At 51.5% G+C, this 12,445-nt stretch overlaps 5 protein-coding genes across 5 annotated transcripts; 3 read left to right on the forward strand and 2 right to left on the reverse strand.

Annotated features, from left to right (window-relative positions):
* Window positions 1–386: 386 nt before the first annotated feature.
* Window positions 387–1,667, forward strand: N7447_000114 (NAD(P)-dependent alcohol dehydrogenase; the record flags this gene model as incomplete). The annotated part of the gene is made up of 2 exons (XM_057224390.1): window positions 387–440; window positions 498–1,667. The coding sequence occupies 2 exons, from the start codon at window positions 387–389 to the stop codon at window positions 1,665–1,667; spliced, it is 1,224 nt and encodes a 407-aa protein (XP_057088406.1).
* Window positions 1,668–1,868: 201 nt separating this feature from the next.
* N7447_000115 (SDR family NAD(P)-dependent oxidoreductase) lies at window positions 1,869–2,756 on the reverse strand (the record flags this gene model as incomplete). Its single annotated transcript, XM_057224391.1, has 3 exons — window positions 1,869–2,140; window positions 2,207–2,637; window positions 2,701–2,756. The coding sequence occupies 3 exons, from the start codon at window positions 2,754–2,756 to the stop codon at window positions 1,869–1,871; spliced, it is 759 nt and encodes a 252-aa protein (XP_057088407.1).
* Window positions 2,757–2,933: 177 nt separating this feature from the next.
* N7447_000116 (Transcription factor) lies at window positions 2,934–5,335 on the reverse strand (the record flags this gene model as incomplete). The annotated part of the gene is made up of 5 exons (XM_057224392.1): window positions 2,934–3,368; window positions 3,424–3,457; window positions 3,513–3,798; window positions 3,863–5,154; window positions 5,235–5,335. 5 exons carry the CDS (start codon window positions 5,333–5,335, stop codon window positions 2,934–2,936), a joined length of 2,148 nt encoding a protein of 715 aa, XP_057088408.1.
* A 475-nt stretch (window positions 5,336–5,810) lies between these two features.
* N7447_000117 (putative 2-deoxy-D-gluconate 3-dehydrogenase) lies at window positions 5,811–6,735 on the forward strand (the record flags this gene model as incomplete). The annotated part of the gene is made up of 3 exons (XM_057224393.1): window positions 5,811–5,957; window positions 6,015–6,203; window positions 6,286–6,735. The coding sequence occupies 3 exons, from the start codon at window positions 5,811–5,813 to the stop codon at window positions 6,733–6,735; spliced, it is 786 nt and encodes a 261-aa protein (XP_057088409.1).
* A 1,112-nt stretch (window positions 6,736–7,847) lies between these two features.
* Window positions 7,848–9,701, forward strand: N7447_000118 (ferric reductase family protein; the record flags this gene model as incomplete). Its single annotated transcript, XM_057224394.1, has 1 exon — window positions 7,848–9,701. One exon carries the CDS (start codon window positions 7,848–7,850, stop codon window positions 9,699–9,701), a length of 1,854 nt encoding a protein of 617 aa, XP_057088410.1.
* Between the last annotated feature and the right edge of the window lie 2,744 nt (window positions 9,702–12,445).

Genomic DNA, 12,445 nt, shown 5'->3' on the forward strand with positions numbered 1-12,445 from the left:
GGTGTCTTGGATATAGATACAGATATATAGATGAGTATATACCAGCCTTTATATCTCTACTAATCATTTTCTACACATATCTTCTATACAACCAATCATCCTTACTTATTATCTTACTACTTCTTTAATTCTTGACTTCTTAACCCTCAAAGAATGTAAAAAGCAACCCCCACGTCGGGTATTGAAATCTCCCCTTTTCTGTTCAATAACCGACAGCGGAGCACCTCCGGCTCAAGTCTTCCCCCCGCCATGATCAAGTGGGGTGTTTGGCCTGATTATGAGGGGAACGGGACTTGACTCCAAAGCCCGAAGGGAGTCAGGTTTCACTATTTTACTTGAATCCTTTCTTTCTTTCAGAAGTTAGCACCTACACTACACTATACACCATGGCAAACACAACCACCGCCCTCGTTCTCCACGGAGCCAAAGACCTCCGCCTGGTAAGTAAACCCCAAACGTATACTATATACTTAACCAAAAAAAGTTAACCTAACCAGGAACAACGCACCCTCGCCGCCCCATCCACAACAGAAGTCCAAGTGGCCATCGGGTCAACAGGAATCTGCGGCTCAGACCTCCATTACTACAGCCACGGCCGCAATGGCGACTTCGTCGTGCGATCACCAATGTGTCTAGGCCACGAATCTGCCGGCACAGTAACAGCCACCGGCAGCTCCGTCTCGACCCTAAAAGTCGGCGACCGGGTCGCGCTCGAAGTCGGCCTCCCATGCCGCATCTGCGCACTCTGCAAACAAGGCCGCTACAACATCTGCAAAGCAATGCAATTCCGCAGCTCCGCAAAAGGCTTCCCCCACCTCGACGGCACGCTAATGGAACGCACAAACCACCCAGCAGACATGTGCCATTCCCTTCCCGACAGCGTGTCCGATGCAGGCGGTGCGCTCGTCGAGCCGCTCGCTGTCACACTGCATGCTGTGCGACGCTCACACCCACCTAGCAAGGAGGAAGTCGCGCAGAACCGCGCTGCTGGAGAGGAGACTGCTGCGCTGGTTTTCGGTGCCGGTGCGATTGGTCTGCTTCTTGCCGGGGCGTTGGCTGCTAGTGAGAATTTCACCTCGATTGTTGTTGCTGATATCGATGCGCGGAGACTGAAGATTGCGGAGGAGATGGGACTTGGTCTTAAGACTGCTCTTATTCCTAGGGCGGAGACGCCGCCTCCTGCGAAGGATGCGCCTCATGCCGAGCAGACCGCGTATGCGCTGGAGAATGCGCAGAAGGTTGCGGCTACGTTGGTCGAGGCAGTTGGGGCCAAGGATGGACTTGTTGTTCCCGGATTCAGTCGTGTTTATGACTGTACTGGTGTGCCGGCTTGTGTGCAGGCTGGTATCTATGCTAGCGCACCCGGTGGTGTGCTGGTGCAGATTGGTATGGGAAATCCTATCCAGACACTGCCTGTTGGTGCCGCGGCGCTGCGCGAGGTAGATATTATTGGTGTGTTCCGTTACGATGGACTTGCGTACCCTGCTGCTATTGCGCTGCTAGCCAGTGGAAAGATGAAGAGTGTTGAGGAGAAGGTTGTTACACATAAGCTTACGTTGGAGGAGGGAGAGCGGGCATTTACACTTGCTGGAAAGGGTGTTGATGAGGAGGGGAACCCTGTTGTCAAGGTTATTATTGAGAACCGACGACGTAATGGCTCTCTGTGAGTGTCGCGATGGTGACAGTGATGATGGTGAATGTTTGAAAATACCCAGATTGTGACAATAGAGCAAAAGGATGGATATATATGTTGGGGAACGAGGATTTACAAAAGAAATTGAATCTACAAAATTGAATCAAAGTATTGATAACTCGTAGGTGCACAATGCAAAGCTCTTCTTATACTCTTCCTAATATTACTGGGTTGCTCATTTCAACCCTCCAGCCAGCAAGAGACTCTGACCCGTCATGTATCCTGTTTTCACAAGCATAGTCACAACATTGGCCGTCTCCTCAGGCGTCCCGAGGCGACCGAGCGGAATACTAGCTGCTACTTCAGGGATAGCTGCGGCATTAGGGATCATACCGGTGTCACCAATCATGGCGGGTGCCACATCGTTCACACTGATATTGAATTCAGCCAGTCGGGTAGAAAGGTTCTTCATCATGCCTGTCAGACCACCTTTAGAGGCGGCGTAATCTGAAAGAGAGAGAGAGAGAGAGAGAGTTAGTTTGGTATTCTCCAGAATGGGAGCGAGTTACATACGACATCCATTGATTCCTCCGCCCTGCGCAGCAATCGAGGACATAAACACAATACGTCCCCAATTCTGGCTCTTCATGCGCTCGACCACCCCCTTGACGAGAATGAATGAGGCGCGCAAGTTGACGGTGAGAGTATAATCGAACTCTTCGAGAGAGCAGTCCCAGATTTGCGGAAACCGCTTCCCGTATCCAGCGTTCGAGATCAGGATATCAGGTCGGTGGCCGTGCTCGGTGTCAATTTGTTGGAACATCGCCTCGATTTCGTCAGCGGAGCCAACATCCACTTTATGGATTGAGATACGGAGCTTGTGATCGGCGTATTTGCTCTGTAGATCGGTCACCAGAGCGTTCATCGCGGTCAGGTTGGTCGCGTATGTCAGGGCGAGATGCACTCCATGCTGGGCAAGCTGGTGTGCGCAAGCAGCACCGATTCTAGAAAATCCATGTCAGTCATTCTCGGTGTTGGAGTAACATGAGTTTTGGTGGACAGCTTACCCTCCCGATGCACCGGTGATAAGCGCAAGTCGACCCTTGATCTCGTTGAACGACATGACGTGATAGAGTGTATGTAATGATAAATGCAGAAGTAAACACTCAAACCTCAAAAGCAAAAAGAATCCTCGGTAACACCCTCGGGGCTATCTCCGATGGCCCCCCGCACCCCCGCATCATTTGCCGTCAGATTGAGGTGTGGGGGTACACATCTATCACATCAAGACATTCCCCCTTTAAAAGAGAAGGTTGCTGCTCATATCTCCCATCCAAGCAGATGGCTGCCAGGACTGCGACCGTGGCTCTCCTTGATACATATCGCTATTCTGGAATGCGTCCAGCCCCAACAAGCCATTCGAAATCTGATCCCCGGATACATAATCACCAACAGCCTCTAAATCCAGCCATGAGAAGTCATTCGCGGGGCTGAATTGCATGTAACCTGGGTCTGCGACCGGATTCGAGAGAGCTGTTTGCAGTGAGAAGTCACTGTTTTGCTGTGTCTCTGCGGGGGTCGATTTGGGCTTCCACAGAAGCTCGAGAAGACGAGCATAGCGCGCCCCAACGTCATCAGCACCGGCGCTTGCTTGCTTCAGAACTTCGGTGGTTCGGCCAACTAGGCCTTGTACTTTTGCTTCTTCTGACGGGACCATCATTCCGAAGGAACGAGCCTTTGGTATCGGTCAGATGAGATGCAGAAGAGGAGGAATTGAACCGGGATCTTACCTTGTAAAGGAAAACGGCAGAGTAGATGCCATATCTAAATCACATGAGCTGTTTGCCTCGATATAACACGGAATGCAGGAAAAACTTACAAGTAGAAGCGGAGAGGCATGAAATGGAGATGCTTCTCAGGATCTACCAGGTCCACAAGGATTGTCAGGTATGATTTAGCTGCATCAACGGATTCATAAATGAACCGCGAATCCTGCATCGAAGCGACATTCTTGAATGTCGACCGTAGATGTTCTCGCTGACCCTCTAGGTCTGTTTTCGGTTTGACTAGCGACTGCGAGATTGCAGCTTGGAACGCGAAAGCCGTGGTATACAGACGCAAGTACTCGTATGACAACTGTAGTGTTGCTCGCATAGGGGGTGAGCCTATTGATATGTTAGAACGGTCTCATACCCAGAAGCTGAAAGAATCGAGAAAAGACCAACTCACAGTCCAATGACCCCCAAAGTGACTTCCACCGTAGAATCGCCAGACGGAAGTCATCCACATATTTAACGTAGTCTCCCATCAACATCATCTGGTTACTAGTACGCATCCCCGAATACAAAACCTCATGTACATTTCCATAAAGCTGCGTAAGATCCAACATCGCCTGAAAAATCTTCGCATAGTCCTCCTCGCCCTCGTTAACCGGCTGTAACGACGGAAAGTCCTGACTGACTAGACCAGTCATGGGCCCCGGGCCACGAGACCAGAAAGCACGTCCAATGCGCACAGAAATCAATCGGTCAGAGACATAGCAGCTCGCCCATGCCAGCCGCCGACGAGCCTCACTCTCTTGGTCACCATAAGGATCTCCGCGGAAAGAGGTACGATCCATGCCGATGAAATAACCCGAGCGCAACGCAAGCCCAACATGCATCCACGCAGCGCGGTCTTCCTCTCCCCGTCCCACGCGCTCGATGCGAGGTCGCAGTCCCTGCGGTTCCCACTCGGCAAGTAATAGAAGCGCTTCAACCGCTTCAACATCACACTCCGCGCCCGCGGCGATTCCGGAGATCAGCTCGTGCATGTACTTCGAGCAGTACTCGTGGATCTCGGGCTGATCGACCAAGTCCTTGGAGGCGATCGTCAGAACTGCCGTGAGCAGGTGCTTTTCATTCGCGGCAAAGGCATCTAGGGCGGCGCGCGTAAAATACTTCCGCGGCACAAGGGGAAGATACTGATGGAAGTTCTCCGCATAGCGAGAGATCAATTGCCACACCGTTTCTGGGTCTAGGGCGCACGATTGAACGAGTCTGTAGGCCTTGATGCCGGTGGTTGGATTGCTAAAGTCCGGGACGACGCCATTGCGTAGGCTGTTGTACGTTGGAAATGCCGTTGACTCCGACCGAACATGGTCGTTATGGGGCACGGGGAGTGTCCCCATGCTTTCCGTGGCGATGCCGGTTAAGCATTGCCAAGCGTCGGAGGGATTGCGCGGGACAGACGATATGGAGGTATCATCTTCCCCGACGGATGCTGAGGCTGGTGCCGGTGGGTTAGGCGGCAAGAAGACTACCGGCCCGGGATAGGATGCCGATTGCACTCTCTGGTTTTCAGAGTTGGTTGGGCTTGATGCCTCGGAATCCTTGCTTGGCGAGTGACTGGCGGGTGTAAAGTTTTTGATTTTGTTCTTTCGGATTCGACGACCTCCACGATTTGATCCACCTAGTATGCATTCGCGGTTCTCGCGTACGCAGCGCTGGCATGGCGGTTTGCCTGGGTTACCGTTGGAGTCTCTGCATGCGATCAGCGCGGAACCAACTATACTGCAGATCCGGGGAAAGCAAGCAAGGAAGCAGAAGAAAAAGGATCTTACAGGTCGCATCGAGACTTGCGCTGTCTACAATGCAAGCAAGCTCGAGACACGCGTTTGGCGATATCGCGCCGTGAAGCTTCTGTTGAGGATTCTTCGTCCATGGCTATAGAGACATTGAAAAGTAGAAAATCAAAGTCCAGCGTCTCCACCAGGAAGTCCTCAGACCCTTACTCATCGTGTCCATGCTTCTGTGGGGAGACGGGGTTGATGCGCTAAGCTTGGAAACCTCCAGGGCTTTGGGGGTAAATGATTTGCCTACTTTCTGCCGCTATATAAAGGGATATAAGCGATGTTTTTCCTTTTAGAAGATCACATTAGTACTTGAGTATTTAGAGCAGAATATTAGAGATATATCTCTTCATACGCTATTTATTAGTTCGATCATATTGTCATAGTAGGAAAAAGACTACCGTATCAATTGCCGATCGGCTAATGACCCCGGCTATAGGCATTTCCCCTTCGGACAACCCCCGCGTTCTCCATTTTGGCTGTTATTTGGAGCTCCTCCCGGGTTTTTCTTTTGTTTTTATTTCAAGTGTTAGCAAGATCGTTAGCAGACTCATCTTCACATTCAAAATGGCAGACGTAATGTCCCTCTTCTCCCTAAATGGGAAAACCGCCATCGTCACCGGTGGAACACGAGGCATTGGCCAAGCCATGGCCATTGCTCTGGCTGAGGCTGGCGCCGATATCATCTTGATTCAGGCGAGTCACCTGGAAAGAGTTGGAGGGCATGTGCTAACATCTTAATAGAGAGACAATACCAACACATCAACCAAGGATGAGATCATTAATCGCCTTGGACGTCAGGCATGGATCCACGTTGCCGAGCTAGGGGACCGGCAGGCCGTCAAAGGCATCATCCCTGCATTGATCAGCCAAGGCCTCAAGCCCGAGATTCTGGTGAACTGCGCAGGGATCCAACGGCGACACCCCGCCGAACAGTTCCCAGACGAGGACTGGGATGAGGTCAGTCAAGAGCCCCATCTAAAGACTCCTGATGTAAATCCCCCTTGAAACACTATAACTCATTTGTGGAAATAATGTCTAGGTCCTGGAAATTAATTTATCCTCCGTGTTTATCATGTGCCGAGAATTCGCCGCATACCTCTTGGCCCGTGACGACTCTGAATTCCCCCAGGGCCGTCGGGGCTCCATCATTAATGTCGCCTCTCTGCTCACCTTCCAGGGTGGGATTACTGTCCCCGCCTACGCAGCATCCAAGGGTGGCATTGGGCAGTTGACCAAGGCACTCTCGAACGACTGGATCGCCAAGGGAATCAATGTCAACGCGATTGCGCCCGGTTATATTGCTACTGATATGAACACCGCCCTCATCAACGATGCTTCTCGCAATGCTGGTATCATGGCACGTATCCCGGCTGGCCGATGGGGAAACCCTGAAGATTTCAAGGGTGCTGTGGTGTATCTAGCCAGTCGGGCTAGCAGCTACGTATCTGGTGAGGTTCTCACAGTTGACGGTGGATGGATGGGACGGTAAATGTTTAGAAAGACTACATACATTGAATAGATTGGACACATAACGTACATACTACATCTTACTAAGTATCGTCAGGTCGTAGAGTGGTCAGTGCACATTCCCCTGAAACTTGAACGAAGCCAATTGTCTGACAGTAAGACAACTTCGGGTGTTCACCGGATGTCCACCGGAAAATCTGAACGTCTACGATTAATCATGTTTCAGACTCCACATGCTCTCATCCAAAGGCGTTACGCCGAGAGTTGAACTAAGATCTGCAAGGATCATCAGCAAATCATCACGCCCGTATAAAGGGGCCACTAGTCTGCTTGGAAACGCCGGCGGTCTTTAGCGTCACTCCAAAAATCATGTTGATAGGCTCTCGGCCATTTAAACGCCTTGCACACTTGCTAATCAGGCCATAAGGGGGGCTTGCAGAAACATGATATGTCCATATGCTGCCTTGTTGCCTTCAAAACTCCGTCTTCAGCCCGAGCCTTCTTCTCCTCTTCCATTTTTCTTGGCTTTTTAAGATAGTTGGCTGGTCTCGATTGCACACATTCTCTTCATAGATCTTGCTTGGCTCTATATATCCTGGTCTGGACTGCCTCTACATTGTCCGATTCCATTCTTCATAGAAAAACGTGCCACCCCTTGCATTTCAGATACCTTGTGAGAGCCCTCCACCTTCGATTCTTGGTGACGTGCCAATTTCTCTCGAATTCCAAAGATCAGGGTTATTTTGGGTCGCTTTGTTGACTTCAACTGGGACATTCACATTGAAACAAAGCTCATTGTCCATTGTCCTACGAAGCCACAATGCTCTCATTATTACACATTGTCTTTGTCTGATACAATCAAAGAGGTCTCTATCTATATCGACTCTCTTTCGCCAACCCTGTTTATGATCTATCTCATCTGATCCATCCGTCCTTGATTTCGTTTAGCCCCACAAATGCCCTCCAGTCGACATCTAAATCTTCATATTTCGATCTGAGCTGTTGAGCGGCTCCTTGAAACATATTACAGATTGCCATATCGACCAAGGGGTTGTGCAACGTCGAAAGCACAGCCTTGCATGTTTTCTGCCCAGAGCGCAACATCTCCCTCTCTTCAATATCTACGCCCGTTCAATGGCAACGACCCATCCGCATATCGCGGCACGAGGGTACGGGTCGAATGCCACATACATATATGAGTACTCAAGGGGATTGAGTGGTGTGGACGTCCCTCGTGATGTGATCATTACTCGGATCATCTACATTTCTCTCAGCGCTGTGGCATTCGCATTGTTCTGTGGCCGGGTCGCCCAGATTAGCCATGCCTATCTGCGCCGAATCATCGCATCTGGTGCAAACCAGCGCCAGCAGACCTTCTGGGCCCAGGAGCAATCATCGTGGTGGTCCAACCTCAAGAAACACATCTTATATGCCCCACTAGGAAAGAAACGACACAACCGAGAACTACAGCTCTCTTCGGCTGTCAATGTTGGTACCTTACCCTCCCGACTACAGACCATCCTGGTCACACTATACTTCGCCAGCCAGGTCACATACTGCGTCTTCCTGGACTATAGTGTCAACAACAAGGCAGCCTTGGTAGCCGAGCTGCGCGGCCGATCCGGGACGCTGGCCGTACTCAACATGGTCCCGCTCTTCCTCCTCGCTGGCCGAAACAACCCCTTGATCCCTCTCCTCCACATCAGCTTCGACACATACAACCTCCTCCACCGCTGGCTGGGCCGCATCGTCGTCCTCGAGGCAGTCGTCCACACAGCCGCATGGGCCGTCAATGCCGTCGACGAGGAAGACTTTACCCATATGCTCGCCCGCCTACGTAGCACTCCCTTCTTCACCTGGGGCCTGGTAGGCACAGCCGCAATGATGTTCCTTTGCCTACACTCCCCCTCACCCATCCGCCACGCTTTCTACGAGACCTTCTTACATCTACACCAGCTGGCCGCCGTGCTAGCCTTCCTCGGCGTATACATGCACCTACAAATAGACAGTCTCCCACAGCAAAACTGGGCAAGAACGATCGCTGCACTCTGGCTAGGCGACCGACTCGCACGCCTCTTCCGCCTCGTCCACCTCAATATCTCAACCTCCGGCACAACAAGAATGGTCGTCCAAGCGCTCCCAGGCGAAGCCTGCCGCGTAACCTTCCACCTCCCCAAACTCGTTCAAATCGAACCAGGCTGCCACGTATTCGCCTACATCCCCAGCATCTCATGGTGGATGTCTCACCCATTCTCAATAGCCTGGGCAGAGCCCAGCACAAGCAAGACAGCAACACTCCTCCCTTCCCCAACCCAACCCCGAAAGGGCACATACACCGACATAGAAAAACAATCCAACCTCCCCACCAAACCCACCAAACCAACAACCCAAGTCTCCCTCATAATCGGCGCCCAAAAGGGAATGACCCGCCGTCTCTACAACCTCGCCAACGCATCCCCCTCAAAATCCCTCACACTATCAGGCTTCATCGAAGGCCCCTACGGCTCAAACCCAATAAACCTCTCAAGTTACGGCACAACAATCCTGTTCAGCGCCGGCGCAGGAATAACCCACCACCTCCTCCACACCCACGCACTCGTCACCCAAGCCGCACAGAACTCCGCCGCAACACGAAAAGTCTACTTGATCTGGTCTGTCCGCTCTACAGATCACCTCGCCTGGGTAAGTAGCTACATGGACCAGATCCTACGACTACCCAGTCGACGAGATATTCTCGTTGTGAAGCTCTTCGTTTCGAAGCCGCGTCGGGCAGCGGATATCGTTAGTCCTTCTGCGACAGTGCTTATGCATTCCGGTCGGTGTAGGCCTGATGTTGTTCTTGATGAGATTTTGCCGACCAGGACGGGGGCGACACTTGTTAGTGTTTGTGGGCCTGGGGCTTTTGCAGATGAGGTTAGGTCTGCGACTAGGGAGAGGATTGGGAAGGGGGCTGTTGTTGATTTTGTTGAGGAGGCATTTACATGGTGATTGTTTTCTTTTACTTTTTGCTTTTTACTCCCTAAGGGGTTTCTTTCCCCTTTTTTCTGTTCAATGTAATCTTTTTTCCCCAGTGCTTTTTCTGTGCTTTGCGGTTAGCGGGCGCATATAACGTTGGTGTTCAACTGTATAACTACATATCACTATCATAACTTGAATCTTCATCCTTTTCCTACATAGATAATAGTCTCTTATTGAGAACCTTGGAAGGGGATTTACTGCCTTGTCTATTTGGTGTGCACAAAATTCTCAAATAAGAAACGTAATAAACTATGTAATCGCACAAGAGGCTCTAGGCTAGTGTATGTATTATCTAGGACATCTCCACCCGCTAGACCAGGTGTAGTATGTAAACAAACAAAAAATATGTAACAAGAAGAGTGGAGGATTAGAGAGGGCGGTCTAATGCAGTGTTTGACAGTAGCGCTCAGAAGCCTGTTCAGTTGAGCGGAGGGAAAAAGAAGAAAAAAGAAGAAAAAAAAAAAGAGGAGGGTATGTATCAATCAAGCAGTCTTAGTCTTCTTGCTGCGTGGTGCTTTGGGTACACGAGCAAGCCAGTAAATACCAACAGCGGCACAAATGTTGAAGATGATAAACACCCACATGATGCCAAAGTTGCGCCACGCGTCGCTGTAGGAACTGCTCACACCCAGGAGGAAAGTATCGGTGTTATCGACGGTGCAGAAGGAGCAGTCGCTAGTGGCGTTAGCGTCCACGAGGTAACCGCCACGTCCGGGCTGGGTGACTGTTCCTGTTCCGAAGATGAAATCGTGCATGTATTCGCCGCAGGTCATGCCTTTGGTAGGCTCGAAGCGAAGCAACTCGATGTCCTCGCAGATGACTTTGGCGCCAGCTGTGCCGGTCGACAGCATTGCAGAGACTAGGTAGGTGAATGGCGAGACGCGGTACATGAAGATCCAGAAGCGGGGCATATTGCCGGGGGTGGCGAGGACACCGCAGAAGATCAGACAAAGAGAGAAGAGCAGGTTAGCGAGATTGCCTCCTGTTTCGGCGAGCTCGATACCGGCAATCATCATATGGGAGAAGGTGGAGGTGAAGAGCATGAAGGTCAAGACGAGGAGCCACATTAGGGCGCCGCGCTCGTGGAGGTCATCACCGGCGTTGCGTTGGAGTCCGATGGGGTAGTACCAGCAGACGAAGATGAGGACGGACATGAGGGCATTCCAGGGGAGTTCAACGATGATGTTGGCGGTCATAAAGGCTTGCCAAGAGTATGATTTGGAGGGGCGTTCGCGGACTTCGTAGAGGGAGCGCTGGGTGACGAAATGGGGCATGATTTGTTGCACCAAGTTACCGAAGACTGTCATCAACATGAAGACACTGAACATCTGGTTCTGGAGTCCTTGCATACTGTTCTGAGCGTGGAAGAAAGAGAAACCGACGTAGAGCGCTGAGAGGGTGCAGAGCGCTATCTTGGAGTAGATGTAGATTGGAGTTCGCCAGTACTGACTAAACACACGGAGAAGACATTGCCAGAGCTGCACGGTGAACGGTGCGGCGAATTCATTGAAGCCGGTTGGGTCGTTATCGTTTGTGGCAACGGGCTTCAGAGAAAGGTTGGATTTGAGCTCGGCGAGGTGGTTGTGGACTTCCTGGCGCTCAGGGCTATCGCGCCACACAGCTGGCCAGTCGATCTCACTGTGGGTTCCGGGGGCGGCTCCAATTACCTCAAGCATCCATTCGGCAGGGTTAGCCTCGGGAGACAGCTTGGGTGCACCGTTTCGTTCAAAGTAGTTAGAAAGCGTAGAGGACTTTTCACCGATTTCTCCAAAATAGACGGTCTTACCACCCTTGGCAAGGAAGAGCAGACGATCGAATCGCTGGAAGAGCATGGCAGAGGGCTGGTGAATAGTGCAGAGAATGGCCTGGCCGTGCTTGGTCAAGGTATCAATGAGATCTAAGATCGACCAAGATGTCTGGCTGTCAAGACCGGAAGTGGGCTCGTCCAGGAACAGAAGCAGCTGCGGTTTAGCAGCTAGCTCGACACCAATTGTAAGACGCTTGCGCTGTTCGACGTTGAGACCTTCACCGGGAACACCGACGACGGCATCCGCATAGTGTTCCATTCCAAGAAGTTTGATCACTTCCTCGACATAGTCGAGTTTCTCCTGGTGTGGAACGTGATGCGGTTGACGGAGAACAGCACTAAAGCGGAGAGCCTCGCGGACTGTGGTGGTATGGAGATGTAGATCCTGTTGTTGGACATAGCCAGTCTTTCGCTGGAAAGACTGGTCGCGAGGGCGGCCATCAACCAACATTTCACCAGTCACAACACCCATTGTCACACGGGTGGCAAGGACATCCAAAAGAGTGGTTTTACCGGCTCCAGAAACTCCCATGAGAGCAGTGCAGGTACCAGGCTTGACCCAGCCATCAACGTGGTCGAGAATGCGACGTTCCTCTTTCTTGATGTGGATATCGTAACACACGTCTTGCCACTGGAAGATAGCGGTTTGTCTCTGGATTGCGGCAGTGGTTTCTTCGCCATTGGAGCTAGCGCCATCCTTCTTCTCGGCAGCGGACACGGTCTGAGTCTGCTCGACGTCATCCTCGGAGTTGCTGGAGTGCTTGGGAGCGTTGCCACGACGGAAAAGCAGGACCTCGCCCTTGGACTTCGACTCGGAGATGTACTCGGTTCCGATGAGGTAGGTAGCCATGAAGAAGATCATGAACGCAATCATGATTCCCAGGTTCCTCCACTTGTGGCTGTTGGA

Source organism: Penicillium robsamsonii (assembly GCF_028829455.1).
Source record: "Penicillium robsamsonii strain IBT 29466 chromosome Unknown utg000001l_segment0_segment0, whole genome shotgun sequence".
NCBI classification, from domain to species: domain Eukaryota; kingdom Fungi; phylum Ascomycota; class Eurotiomycetes; order Eurotiales; family Aspergillaceae; genus Penicillium; species Penicillium robsamsonii.